The sequence below is a fragment of the Ranitomeya imitator genome, chromosome 8, assembly GCF_032444005.1.
Source record: "Ranitomeya imitator isolate aRanImi1 chromosome 8, aRanImi1.pri, whole genome shotgun sequence".
Classification (NCBI taxonomy): domain Eukaryota; kingdom Metazoa; phylum Chordata; class Amphibia; order Anura; family Dendrobatidae; genus Ranitomeya; species Ranitomeya imitator.
Genome location: NC_091289.1, coordinates 55,216,529 through 55,231,367, shown reverse-complemented (window position 1 = coordinate 55,231,367; position 14,839 = coordinate 55,216,529). Strand labels below are relative to the sequence as shown.

At 42.5% G+C, this 14,839-nt stretch overlaps 1 protein-coding gene across 1 annotated transcript in view; it reads left to right on the top strand.

Annotated features, from left to right (window-relative positions):
• TOM1 (target of myb1 membrane trafficking protein) overlaps positions 1-14,839 on the top strand; it is a 110,620-nt gene that overhangs the window by 79,660 nt on the left and 16,121 nt on the right. The window contains exon 11 of the mRNA XM_069736941.1: positions 11,430-11,550. Coding sequence (XP_069593042.1) covers positions 11,430-11,550 — 121 coding nt within the window. The remainder of the gene's footprint in view (positions 1-11,429; positions 11,551-14,839) is intronic.

Genomic DNA, 14,839 nt, shown 5'->3' with positions numbered 1-14,839 from the left:
TGGAGAGGCGTCTATAAGTTGCCCCCATCACTAACCCCATAGTAAGTTTTGAAATAAACCCACAACAAGAATAAAATCCTTTATTTGAAATACAAATCAACACTCTGTTTTACACATTTATTTTAAAATAAAAAACAGTTATGCTCACATTTACGCCTAAGATCCATTGAAGTCCATGTCCCCTGTAAAAAAAAAATAGAAAAAATATTAAAAAACTTATATCCCTCACCTGTCTAATGTGAAGATATTCCTTCGATGCCCATGTCCCCTGTAAAAAAAAAAAAAAAAAAAATCAACCTTATCCCTCAGCTCTCCTACGTGAAAATAATTCATTTGTCCCTTGATGAGTCTAGCTCTGCTACATCTAGATGCCAGGCTGAACGATGCCATGATGCGAGCGTTCAGCCTGCCATCAAGCAGAGACACTGGCCTGCGCGTGTCTATCTTGTGGTGACGTGAATAAGGTGAACGGAGTCATAGCTGATGAACTCCAGTCACCTCACTGATGTCACCGCTTAATACAGTATATTCTAATAAAAAATTGTACTTTAATACTGCAAGTGGTCTTTACTCTATATATCCAACCAGGAATAATGGATTGGGATAATCATAGGGTGACCCTATAACATTGGTTTGAATATTTATTAGGACTTTTTTTTATGTATTATTTGATATTGTACCTGAATTGAAACATGACTTTCTGCCCGTGTTCTGCTTTCTATATATTGAAAATATGAGGGCAGAGAACGACTCTGTAGCACACATAATCGGAAACTTATTAACCCTGCGTCCTTTGCTATTTTGTACTGTTTATAGCAGAAAAACAACAGTTCGGATAAAAATGAGAAACACTTTGTTGGTATTTTTATATAATACTTGAGTAGTAATTTATGGGAAAAAGTAGAAAAAAGCTGCTAAATAATAAAAAATTGTCTATATATATATGTTATCTGGTAAAATTGGCGGCTCCTTGCAAATAACCGCTCAGCTTCTTTGTGCAGATGATGATTTCTTTTTTTTCCCTGCTATATAGAATGGCACTAACGCTTCCAATAAGTCTATAAAATTCATAGACGCCAAGTTTGTATATATATTCCTCCTCCTCCTCCTTTTCTTTTCCTGTGCGGCTGCGGTCGATGACACGGAGCCTCATTTATCTCCGTCACTCAGCTGTCTCGCTTGGTTCTGTGCGCTCCTGATGGCAGCTTGTCATCTTAGTGGTTTACAGCGGGTTTACCACATAACTCCTCCATATTTAGTAGTTTCGGCATATTGATAACTTCATTTTCCAACAAAATAATCATTCAAATAAACTGGGGAATAAGACTCCAGACAGGTCTGCTTTCCTTGACTCTGCGCACAGGCTCTGCATAAAGCCAACATAATACTCCATCTTTGCATAGGAATAATCTATAGGGAATCATATATGCCCAGAAGTGTCATTGCATATTTGCACTGAGCATTTAATTCCAACATTTAATTTCATATTTTTTCCTTATGATAATTAGAGATATGTATTTTGATCATTACCGTTATTTTAATGTATTATTTTTTTGTTCTTCTCACATGGCCATATTAACAGTCCACATTAAGCCCATCAATTGCTAATCCAAAACAGTAGCAACTCCTATCTGAAGTGATGGAAAACAGATCCATGAATTCTTAGTGTAGACCACAAAGATGCCTCCTTACCAATGTTTGCCGGACTCGGGTATGCCCCCAAAAAAGCGAACCTGTAGGATGATTTATGCTGCACTGTCAGGGTATGATAGAGGAAAGGAAACTGAGCTCCAAGATGTATAGAATCATGATCGGTAGGAGGATTTCTCAATAAAAGGAAGGGTGAATCCTCACAGCAGTCTCAGGAGAGACAACAAGAGTCCTGCTTACCGCACCCACACACACTGATTGACACATTTCCATTTATCAGGGTGTATACATTGTAGGGTGTAAACCTTCACTGTCTCTCATATAGATAGATGGATAGATCCCAGAGCTCTGCTTCTCTGCTTGCATCACATCCTGTTCTCCACAGCCTAAGTCACCTGAACAGTTTGCTTTACAGGGTTATTCCTTTGTTAAAATTTGCAAAGTTGTTGTAAAAACTCTTATTGTCCACCTCTGCAGTCTGTCGGCGGTGGCCTGTGTCCTATGGAAGGAGAGCAGTGCTTAGAAGCTGTTTTCCATAGAGTATATAAGCACTCATCTGAAGCTGGTCCTGATCCCTGAAGCTAGCTGCTGAATTTCAGCAGCTGATCTGTTGTTCTCCCCGAATACAACTGAGGGTAGACCGATCCCTGAAGATGGTCTGAATCACAGAAGGTTGCTCAATCACTGAAGCTGATCTGAATCACTCAAGATAGCCGTATCACTGGAGCCGAGCCAGATCACTGGAGCTGAGCCGGATCACTGGAGCTGGGCCGGATCACTGGAGCTGGGCCGGATCACTGGAGCTGGGCCGGATCACTGGAGCTGGGCCGGATCACTGGAGCTGGGCCGGATCACTGGAGCTGGGCCGGATCACTGGAGCTGGGCCGGATCACTGGAGCTGAGCCGGATCACTGGAGCTGAGCCGGATCACTGGAGCTGGGCCGGATCACTGGAGCTGAGCCAAATCACTGGAGCTGAGCCGGATCACTGGAGCTGAGCCGGATCACTGGAGCTGGGCCGGATCACTGGAGCTGGGCCGGATCACTGGAGCTGGGCCGGATCACTGGAGCTGAGCCGGATCACTGGAGCTGGGCCGGATCACTGGAGCTGGGCCGGATCACTGGAGCTGAGCCGGATCACTGGAGCTGGGCCGGATCACTGAAGGTGGGCTGGATCACTGGAGCTGAGCCGGATCACTGGAGCTGGGCCGGATCACTGGAGCTGGGCCGGATCACTGGAGCTGGGCCGGATCACTGGAGCTGGGCCAGATTACTGAAGGTAGCCCAGTCACTAAAGCTGGTCTGAATTACTCAAGGTAGCCCAATCTCTGAAGCTGGGCCAGATTACTGAAGGTATCCCAGTCACTAAAGCTGGTCTGAATTACTCAAGGTAGCCCAATCACTGAAACTGGGCCGGATCACTGGAGCTGGGCCAGATTACTGAAGGTAGCCCAGTCACTAAAGCTGGTCTGAATCACTCAAGGTAGCCCAATCACTGGAGCTGGGCCGGATCACTGGAGCTGGGCCGGATCACTGGAGCTGGGCCGGATCACTGAAGGTAGCCCAGTCACTGAAGCTGGTCTGAATCACTCAAGGTAGCCCAATCACCGAGGCTGGGCCGTATCACTGGAGCTGGGCCGGATCACTGGAGCTGGCCCGGATCACTGGAGCTGGTCTGGGTCACTGAAGGTTGCCAAATCACTGAAGCTGGTCTGAATCACTGAAGGTAGCCCAATCACTGAGGCTGGGCCGGATCACTGAAGGTAACGCAATCATTGAAGCTGGTTCAGATCACTGAAGCTGGCTGCTGTGGATAAGGGCTGAGAAGGACTGGACCCAACTAAAAGACAAGTGGGGAAGTTGTGTGTGGCCTGATCCAATGGCTCCTACGCGCTTTTCACCCATAGCTTCATCGGGGAAAATATCTATACCACTGACGAAGCTGCCAGTTAAACACACTACTTCCCCTCTTGAACACCTCACTAGATGTAGGTACAGTCTGCCTCTATAGGCAGATATAGGTCCTTCATGGACATAGCATTTAGACTAGGGGATTCTAAGCACTCTCGTGTTTATATTTATTCCATTACTATGCATTATCCTGCAAACGAAGTGTGCACCGGTTCAGTTTTAGGAATATTCTTTTTTTGTACATTGTTAATTTAATCTTTGTATCAATAAAGATGTTCATTTTATGAGACTTCTCTGTAGTAATTTTTCTTGTGTTGGTTATGTGTCTATCCAATAATGCATGTCTATGGAATATATTTTTTCCTTGATTTTCTGCTCATATCTGTGTAGGTTTTCCGGTACTGTGCTTTTATGTATCCACTGCTGCTAGACCTTCAACATTTACAGTTGTGGCTAAAAGTATTGACACCCCTGCAATTCTGTCAGATAATACTCAGTTTCTTCCTGAAAATGATTGCAATCACAAATTCTTTGGTATTATTATCTTCATTTAATTTGTCTTAGATGATAAAACACAAAAGAGAATGAAGCAAAAAGCAAAACATTGATCATTTCACACAAAACTCCAAAAATGGGCCAGACAAAAGTATTGGCACCCTCAGCCTAATACTTGGTTGCACAACCTTTAGCCAAAATAACTGCGACCAACCCCTTCCGGTAACCATCAATGAGTTTCTTACAATGCTCTGCTGGAATTTAGACCATTCTTCTTTGGCAAACTGCTCCAGGTCCCTGATATTTGAAGGGTGCCTTCTCCAAACTGCCATTTTTAGATCTCTCCACAGGTGTTCTATGGGATTCAGGTCTGGACTCATTGCTGGCCACCTTAGAAGTCTCCAGTGCTTTCTCTCAAACCATTTTCTAGTGATTTTTGAAGTGTGTTTTGGGTCATTGTCCTGCTGGAAGACCCATGACCTCTGAGGGAGACCCAGCTTTCTCACACTGGGCCCTACATTATGCTGCAAAATTTGTTGGTAGTCTTCAGACTTCATAATGCCATGCACACGTTCAAGCAGTCTAGTGCCAGAGGCAGCAAAGCAACCCCAAAACACCAGGGAACCACCGCCATGTTTGACTGTAGGGACCGTGTTCTTTTCTTTGAATGCCTCTTTTTTTCTCCTGTAAACTCTATTTTGATGCCTTTGCCCAAAAAGCTCTACTTTTGTCTCATCTGACCAGAGAACATTCTTCCAAAACGTTTTAGGCTTTTTTTAGGTAAGTTTTTGCAAACTCCAGCATGGGTTTTTTTTATGTCTCGGGTAAGAAGTGGGGTCTTCCTGGGTCTCCTACCATACAGTTCTTTTTCATTCAGACGCCGACGGATAGTACGGGTTGACACTGTTGTACCCTCGGACTGCAGGGCAGCTTGAACTTGTTTGGATGTTAGTCAAGGTTCTTTATCCAACATCCGCACAATCTTGCGTTGAAATCTCTTGTCAATTTTTCTTTTCTGTCCACATCTAGGGAGGTTAGCCACAGTGCCATGGGCTTTAAACTTCTTGATGACACTGTGCATGGTAGACACAGGAACATTCAGGTCTTTGGAGATGGACTTGTAGCCTTGAGATTGCTCATGCTTCCTCACAATTTGGTTCCTCAAGTCCTCAGACAGTTCTTTGGTCTTCTTTCTTTTCTCCATGCTCAATGTGGTACACACAAGGACACAGGACAGAGGTTGAGTCAACTTTAATCCATGTCAACTGGCTGCAAGTGTGATTTAGTTATTGCCAACACCTGTTAGGTGCCACAGGTAAGTTACAGGTGCTGTTAATTACACAAATTAGAGAAGCATCACATGATTTTTCAAACAGTGCCAATACTTTTGTCCACCCCCTTTTTTATGTTTGGTGTGGAATTATATCCAATTTGGCTTTAGGACAATTCTTTTTGTGTTTTTTCATTTAAGACAAATTAAATGAAGATAATAATAACAAAGAATTTGTGTTTGCAATCATTTTCAGAAAGAAACTGAGTATTATCTGACAGCATTGCAGGGGTGTCAATACTTTTGGCCACAACTGTATAGTGAAATGTAATTCTGCTGCATTTTCATAGAAGTCCTTACTTTTACTCACCAGTCTGCAGCCCTGATAATGTCAGTAATGTGAATGCCATTTGTAGCGAATAGTAATTTCCCTCCGTAATCGGTGATCAGGCTTGAAGCGGAAGCCATTATGTGAAGTGACTCATTGTTTGTGTGATGAGGACTTAAAAAAGGAGAAGTCTGTGAAACTAAATGAATGGAGTATTCCCATCTCAGCCATTTACTCCCACAGAAGTTACTGAGGAGTTATGGGAACAGCATAGCGTGGTCTGTAGGGCATAGCTCCGAAGCCTGAACAAGTCTGGAGTCATTACCCGTGTATTTTTCCTACAGTGTGTGCAGTGCCAAGTCACATCCACAACCCTTGTTTATGGGGCTGCATGATTGAAAGTGCAACATTTTGGTTAAAAAGAATCACTGTGATTGCACCAAGTTTGTGGCCAGAGATGGTTTTATTATACTTGAGAGTTATAATTCTAATATCAGTCCAAGAAGACTCATACTGTGCATACATGGGAAAATACAGCCCCAAACCCTCATGATTGACCGGATATATACTGTAATGTGTTCTGTCAGTGGACATGGATGATAATATTTTTCCAAAACATCCAAATAACCCTGATCAAAAGTTTACATACCCTGGTGATTTTTACCTGATAACATGCACAGAAGTTGACACAAATGGGTTTAAATGGCTACTAAAGGTAACATCCTCACCTGTGACCTGTTTGCTTGTAATCAGTGTGTGTGCATAAAAGCTGAGTGAGTTTCTGGGATCCAGACAGACTCTTGCATCTTCTATCCAGCCACTAAGGGTACCGTCACACTATACGATTTACCTACGATCACGACCAGCGATATGACCTGGCCGTGATCGTAGGTAAATCGTAGTGTGGTCGCTGGGGAGCTGTCACACAGACAGCTCTCCAGCGACCAACGATGCCGAGGTCCCTGGGTAACCAGGGTAAACATCGGGTAACTAAGCGCAGGACCGCGCTTAGTTACCCGATGTTTACCCTGGTTACAAGCGTTAAACTAAAAAAAAACAAACAGCACATACTTACATTCTGGTGTCCGTCAGGTCCCTTGCCGTCTGCTTCCCGCACTCAGCTCAGTGACTGCCGGCCGTAAAGTGAAACTGAAAGCACAGCCGCTGTGCTCTGCTTTCACTTTACGGCCGGCAGTCACAATGCGGGAAGCAGAGACGGCAAGGGACCTGACGGACACCAGAATGTAAGTATGTGCTGTTTGTTTTTTTTTAGTTTAACGCTTGTAACCAGGGTAAACATCGGGTAACTAAGCGCGGTCCTGCGCTTAGTTACCCGATGTTTACCCTGGTTACAAGCGAACGCATCGATGAAAGAAAGTTCCATACGATCTGCTGCGAGACGTACGATTCTCAGCAGGATCCCTGATCGCTGCTGCGTGTCAGACACAGCGATATCGTAACGATATCGCTGGAACGTCACGAATCGTACCGTCGTAGCGATCGAAATGTTATAGTGTGACAGTACCCTTACTCTTCTGGATTGTGAGTCATGGGGAAAACAAAAGAATTGTTGACGGATCTATGGGAAAAGGTAGATGAACTGTATAAAACAGGAAAGGGATACAAAAAGATATCCAAGGAATTGACAATGCCAGTCAGCAGCGTTCAAACTGTGATTAGCAAACTGTGATTAGCAAATAGAAAATCATGGGCTCTGTAAAAACAAAACCACAGTCAGGTAGACCAACAAAAATGTTGTCCACAACTGCCAGGAAATTGTTTGGGATACAAAAACCCACAAACAACATTAGCTGAAATACAGGACTTTCTGAAAACGAGCGGTGTGGCTGTTTCAAGATGCACAATAAGGAGGTACTGGAAGAAAAATGGGCTGCATGGTCCAGTCGCCAGAAGAAAGCCATTACTGTGCAAATGCCACAAAGTATCTTCCCTACAATATGCAACCCAGCACCGAGACAAGCCTCAAAACTTCTGGAGCAAGGTAATTTGGAGCAATGAGACCAAAATTGAAATTTTTTGCTGCAACCATAAAACTTACATTTGGAGAGGTCAACCAGACCTATGATGAAAGGAACACCATTCCTACTGTAAAGCACGGTGGTGGATCGCTGATGTTTTGGGGATGTGTGAGCTACAAAGCACAGGAAACTTGGTCAAAGTTGAAGGAAAGATGAATGCAGCACGTTATCAGCAAATACTGCTACGCATGGGACGTACTTGGACGTTCCAACATGACAACTGTTGTGAATTCTGTGGTCAAGCTCCCTCCTGTGGTCATGAGTGGTACTTTGGCTGGTTCTGTCTATGATCTTCCGCTGGTATATGTGAGTGGGGCTGCGGCTTCTGAGTTTCCTTCCTCAGGTGACGAGGTTAAGTCGTTAGGTGCTGCTCTATTTAACTCCACCTAGTTCTTTGTTCCTGGCCTCCAGTCAATGTTCCAGTATTGGTCTTGCTCTCTCCTGGATCGTTCTTGTGGCCTGTCTGCCCTGCATAAGCTAAGTTCTGCTTGTGTTACTTTTGTTTGCTATATTTTCTGTCCAGCTTGCTATATTGGTTTTTCTTGCTTGCTGGAAGCTCTGAGACGCAGAGGGAGCACCTCCGTACCGTTAGTCGGTGCGGAGGGTCTTTTTGCCCCTCTGCGTGGTTGTTTGTAGGTTTTTGTGTTGACCGCTAAGCTATCTTTCCTATCCTCGGTCTATTCAGTAAGTCGGGCCTCACTTTGCTAAATCTATTTCATCTCTGTGTTTGTATTTTCATCTTAACTCAGTCATTATATGTGGGGGGCTGCCTTTTCCTTTGGGGAATTTCTCTGAGGCAAGGTAGGCTTATTTTTCTATCTTCAGGGCTAGTTAGTTTCTCAAGCTGTGCCGAGTTGCATAGGGAGCGTTAGGCGCAATCCACGGCTACCTCTAGTGTGGTATGATAGGATTAGGGATTGCGGTCAGCAGAGTTTCCACGTCTCAGAGCTCGTCCTATGTTAGTAACTATCAGGTCACTTTGTGTGCTCTTAACCACTAGCTCCATTGTGGTTCTGAATCACCTGTTCATAACAGACAACGATCCAAAACACAAGGCCAAGTCGACCTGTCATTGGCTACAGCAGAACAAAGTGAAGGTTCTGGAGTGGCCATCTCAGTCTCCTGACCTCAATATCATTGAGCCACTCTGGGGAGATCTCAAGGGTGCGGTTCATTCCAGACAGCCCAGGAATTTTACAGGAACTGGAGGCTTTTTGCCAAGAAAAGTTGGCAGCTTTATCATCTGAGAAAATAAAGAACCTCATCCACAACTACCACAAAAGACTTCAAGCTGTCATTGATGTTAGAGGGGGTAATGCATGGTAGTAAGAAATGGGGTATGTGAACTTTTGATCAGGGTCATTTGGATGTTTTGGGTTATTATTATGATTTAAAAAGAGAAAACACAGTAGTTTGACAATAAATGGCTTCACCCAACCACTAACCATGAGTTTGAGAAAAAGTTTTGGTGTTATCATTCATATTCTCTGAAAGAAGGCCAAGAAAGCAAAAATTCTGCCGGGCTATGTAAACTGTTGAGCACAACTGTATAAGGGTGACAGGTTCTGTAGCTTTCTATAGCAGGTTCTGTAGTTTATCATAGCAGGTTCTGTAGCTTTTTATAGCAGGTTCTGTAGCTTTCTATAGCAGGTTCTGTAGTTTTTCATAGCAGGTTCTGTAGCTTTTTATAGCAGGTTCTGTAGCTTTCTATAGCAGGTTCTGTAGCTTTTTATGGAAGGTTCCATAGCTTTTTATGGCAGGTTCTTTAGCTTATTATAGCAGGCTCTGTGGCTTTTTATGGAAGGTTCTGTAGCTTTTTATATCAGGTTCTGTAGCTTTTCTATGGAATGTTATGTAGCTTTTCTATGGAATGTCCTGTAGCTTTTTTTATGGAAGGTTCTGTAGCTTTTTTTATGGAATGTTCTGTAGCTTTTTTATGGAAGGTTCTGTAGCTTTTTTATGGAAGGTTCTGTAGCTTTTTTTATGGAATGTTCTGTAGCTTTTTATGGAAGGTTCTGTAGCTTTTGTATGGAAGGTTCTGTAGCTTTTTTTATGGAATGTTCTGTAGCTTTTTATGGAAGGTTCTGTAGCTTTTGTATGGAAGGTTCTGTAGCTTTTTTATGGAATGTCCTATAGCTTTTTTTATGGAAGGGTCTGTAGCTTTTTATGGAATGTTCTGTATCTTTTTTTATGGAAGATTCTGTAGCTTTATATGGAAGGTTCTCTAGCGTTTTTATTGGGACACTATGAAATGAATGTGGAGAAAAATTCTAATTATAGTATTTGTCAATATGAAACATCTTCCAGCCTTCTTAATATGTCTTATGGAAAGGTGTAAAGTATTCCTTCTGTCTTGGCTATGGAATAATTGAAGTGTGGCTTAGCTGATGGAACGCTATTCTTCTACTTCACAGATAGCGATTGATGGGGGAAGGCAGGTTCCTTCTGGTGAAAGCTGACTTCTAGCGATACAATGTTTTCCTTTTTTTTGTGAGACCTGTAAAAAGGAAGGAAAATAATTCCCCCTTATTTGATCTCCTTATTGTCCAGGTTAGGGTATAATGTGTTTTTGGTAAGATTTTGATTTAGTATGATGGGAAAGGAAACACCAAGTGATTGCAATGTTTTAGTAAGATCTACCATAGACTGATCCTTATAACCAAAGGATTGCTGTTTAATGTAATATTCCGTGACCTCTTCGTGTGGTCCAGTGCCGGGGTTTAAGGGGTAACGTTTCTCCTTGTGGAGAGTGAGATATCAAGCATCGCATGTGCGGAGACTTAAAAGCCATGCATTCTCCTTCGGGAAATTAAATATGCAAATTGTGTCTTCATAAAGGAAAAGGACACAATAGGTGGACTCTAGCTCCACCTATTGAAGGCAGCTATTCTAAAAGTCAGTATTAAGTCAATATTAACCCTTCAACTAAGGTGACTGCCTTGCCTGCCTGCTGCTTTTATTATATGTATCTCTAAAAGTCCCCATGCACGTTAAACTAACACTTATACTGGTGATATTGACAGTTGACCGTCTCATGTATACTTTGTTCTGACGATTTTGTTTTTTTTTAAGATATGCCACCGCCAGTGGAATTTGGCAGTGGCTTTCTCATAGAGAACATAGGAGCTTCTGTGTGTGACGGAGTCAGGAAACATAGCTGTCAGCCAAGCCAGCTGTCTATTGTGTATGGGAGGCCTATGATGATCAAATTGTGTTTGCTAATGACATTTTTGTTTAATTTGTCTATAATATACCGTAGTGCAATTATCAGTTGTTCCAAAAAACAATGAAGCCATCTCACCAAAAATGTCCAGTAGCTCCAGGTTCTCTGAATGCCGTCCAGATCAGACGTATGCAGCAATACAAAGAGAAAAGAGGGGTTTGTCCCAGCTTTCAAAATTTTTCTTGTATCATTGTTGAAATTCCATAACACTCAAAAATAGAAAAATAGCGGCACAATGTTAATCAGGGTTCTGATTACGACCCCAGGAGTACGATTGAAATCCGTTGCTCTTTTCCTCCTCGATTTTTTTTTTTTTTTTTTTTATATTTTTGAGCGTTATGGGATTTTAAACCATGGTATAATAAAAGTTTTGAAGTGTCAGTTTTTCCCCATTTTCACATTCTACAGTAGCCCAGATTTACCCAAGAGGAAACTGTATCTATCTATGTAGTTTTGCTCACGGGAATATATATATATAGAACTTTTTCTCTACTTTCTATTTCTTATTTTTCAGATGTGAGTTCTGGGTCTGTGAGTGGAACTCTGAAGTCTCTGGAACAAGGCAAGAAGCAGGACGATGATTTTGATATGTTTGCACTTACTAGAGGGAGTTCTCTGGCCGAGCAACGCAAGAGGTGGGTGGCCGGCATGGGATTCAGCTCTGGTATTACTTCACTGCTGTTTTTATTGCCTTCTGTACTGCGGTGGAATTGCTGAATTTATAATGGGTCATTCCCGAAAGTATTGGCACCCTTGAAATTGTTCCAGAAAATGAAGTATTTCTCCCACAAAATTATTGCAATTACACGTTTTGTTATACACATGTTTGTTTCCTTTGTGTGTATTGTAACAACACAAAAAAATGTGAAAAAATGCATAATTTCACATAAAATCCCCAAAATAGGCACCTTCAACTTAATATTTGGTTGCATACCCTTTGGTTTAGACTAAGCATATTTTACTGCTCGTTTATCCAGAGTAGTCCATAAATCGCAGTAAAATATACTTAGGATATTAAATTATTTAGCACCAACATATTTAATAACTAGATGGTGACCCGATTCTAACGCATCGGGTATTCTAGAATATGTATGTATGTATATAGCAGCCACATAGTATATAGCACAGGCCACGACATATTGTAGAATACCCGATGCGTTCATACAGGCCACGCAGTATAAAACACAGCCCAAACAGTATATAACACTGCCCACGTAGTATATAACATTGCCCACGTAGTATATAACATTGCCCACGTAGTATATAACATTGCCCACGTAGTATATAACATTGCCCACGTAGTATATAACATTGCCCACGTAGTATATAACATTGCCCACGTAGTATATAACATTGCCCACGTAGTATATAACACAGCCCACGTAGTATATAACACAGCTCACGTAGTATATAACACAGCCCACGTAGTATATAACACAGCCCACGTAGTATATAACACAGCCCACGTAGTTTATAACACAGCCCACGTAGTATGTAACACAGCCCAGGTAGTATACAACACTGCCCACGTAGTATATAGCAGCCATGTAGTATATAACACAGCCCACGTAGTATATAGCTGTGTGGGCACCATATCCCTGTTAAAAAAAAGAAATAATTAAAATAAAAAATAGTTCTCACCCTCCGTCGTCCAGCGAAGCTCTGTCGATGCGTGCACGGCTGCCGCCAGCTTCCGTTCCCAGGATGCATTGTGAAATTACCCAGATGACGTAGCGGTCTCTGGGTAATTTCGCAATGCATCTCTGGTAACAGAAGCTGGCGGCAGCCACGCGCGCCTCAGCGGATGACGGAAGGTGAGAATAGCAGGTTTTTTTTTTTTTTATTATTATTTTTAACATTAGATCTTTTTACTATTGATGTTGCATAGGCAGCATCAATAGTAAAAAGTTGGTCACACAGGGTTAATAGCAGCGTTAGCGGAGTGCGTTACCCGCGGCATAACGCGGTCTGTTAACGCTGTCATTAACCCTGTGTGAGCGCTGACTGGAGGGGAGTATGGAGCGTGCGCCGGACACTGACTGGATGGGAGTAAGGAGGGACTAATTCTCGGCCGGGCTGTGCCCGTCGCTGATTGGTTGCGGCAGCCAGGACAGGCAGCTGGCAAGACCAATCAGCGACGCCGGATTTCCGTGAGAGAAGTTGCAGACAGAAAGACGGAAGTACCCCTTAGACGATTATATAGTAGATTTAAATACAATATATTTAATAACTTACCCACACAGTGAGCTTCATATGAAACTAATCCATCAGTTTTGGAAAAAAAACAGAAGTCATCAAAGGCAACAGGTGCAAGGACTGGGAAAGCATGCAACGTATATGGAAATGTTGGATTTGCTATCAAATCCACGGTGTTGCGATGCAGAATTGCTGTGCTATACGCTGGATATCTCTGCTGCCCAGTCCTTCATCAAAGAGACTGTAGTAGTAAAATCATCCCCACCATACAGCACATACGGACATGCAGGTCTCTGAAGTGTAGATCCATCAACACTATAGTGAGGCATATGGAATCTACACATCTGCATTAACCCATTTCTCATACGTGCTCCTGGATATCACAGGTCTATTCCTATGTATTGGGTGAGATAAAACCATTTCATGCATGGTGTACGCCTGCTGATGGGGGGTACTCCAGTAGTAGTAGACAGCATCTGAGTATCCACCTTCAGTAGGCGTACACGCACGAAACTGATGCAGGGCAGAGCACACATTCGCTCTATCGGCACCATTATACTCTATGGCCCTTCGGCGCATACGCCCGAATCCAGTTCTGCAGGCGGTTCCGAACCAAGGAACGGGTGCCAAAACAGTGTGAAAACACCCGTATTTGTAACCATCTCTATATCTCTTAATATACCTTTTGTAGGGTTTTTGTATCCCCAATGTACATTAAAAGTTATATTTTACAGCTTCTCTCCTTGCTACATACACAATATATTCTCTGAGAGGATTGTCATTTACATATAGGGCATCAGTTAATTTTTTGGCTGTTAAAGTCATCAATACCTTTTATATTTGCTATCTGTTGCTGCATTCCTGAGTACTTAACATTTAATTCATATGCATATATAGCATTAAGTGCTCTGGGAGTGGCAGAGCACTTCCAACGTGTCTTCTCCAGGTTATTTCCTCGCCAACTATCAGCCTTTTTAGCTTCATTGATAACTCATGATGTCTGTATGATGTCAGGTCCCAGGCCAGGAAATCGGACTGTGAACTAGCAAGCTAATGTTGCTGATGCTGGGTGTGGAAACATCCTGAGAAGGCAGAGGTGCGAGAAGTGATCTGCCACTCCAAGCCTCTGTAAATGATGTGTTAAGTGCTCTGGGGGTGGCAGAGCACTTCCTGAGCTTCTGACACCTCCAGAGTACTTAACACCTTATATGCACATGACATAAAATGTCATTTACTCAGTACTGCAACAACAGCTAGAAGATATAAAGGTGTTGATGAATTTTCATTTCAAGTACCTGCACGCCAATGGATGCGGTTTGGGGGGGTTGTCATACAGATAAATCCCCTTGACAGAGAATCTGTTTGCTCACCCTATATGTCTATTTTAGTAAAAGTGTCAATTCTGGAGCAACTCTTTTGAGGTTTCTGGGTTTATATATCATTTTCTACTAAGTTTAGTGGCCATACAGAGAGCATTAGTGTGCAGGAGCTACACCATACAAATACCCTCAGGATTAACAATAGAATATAGCTATGGAGGATATCCCAATATCAAAACATAACTTTTAATAATATATTACAAATCATGGACACCCAACAACAACACAAACAAAGATAAAGTGCTCAAGTGAACCAGTGCTCGAAAATAAAAATTGGATCGGTCTCACCAATAGTAGACGGACAAATCAATGTGGTAGTTTTGCTTCTCAGTCTCTCATGTTGAAGAAT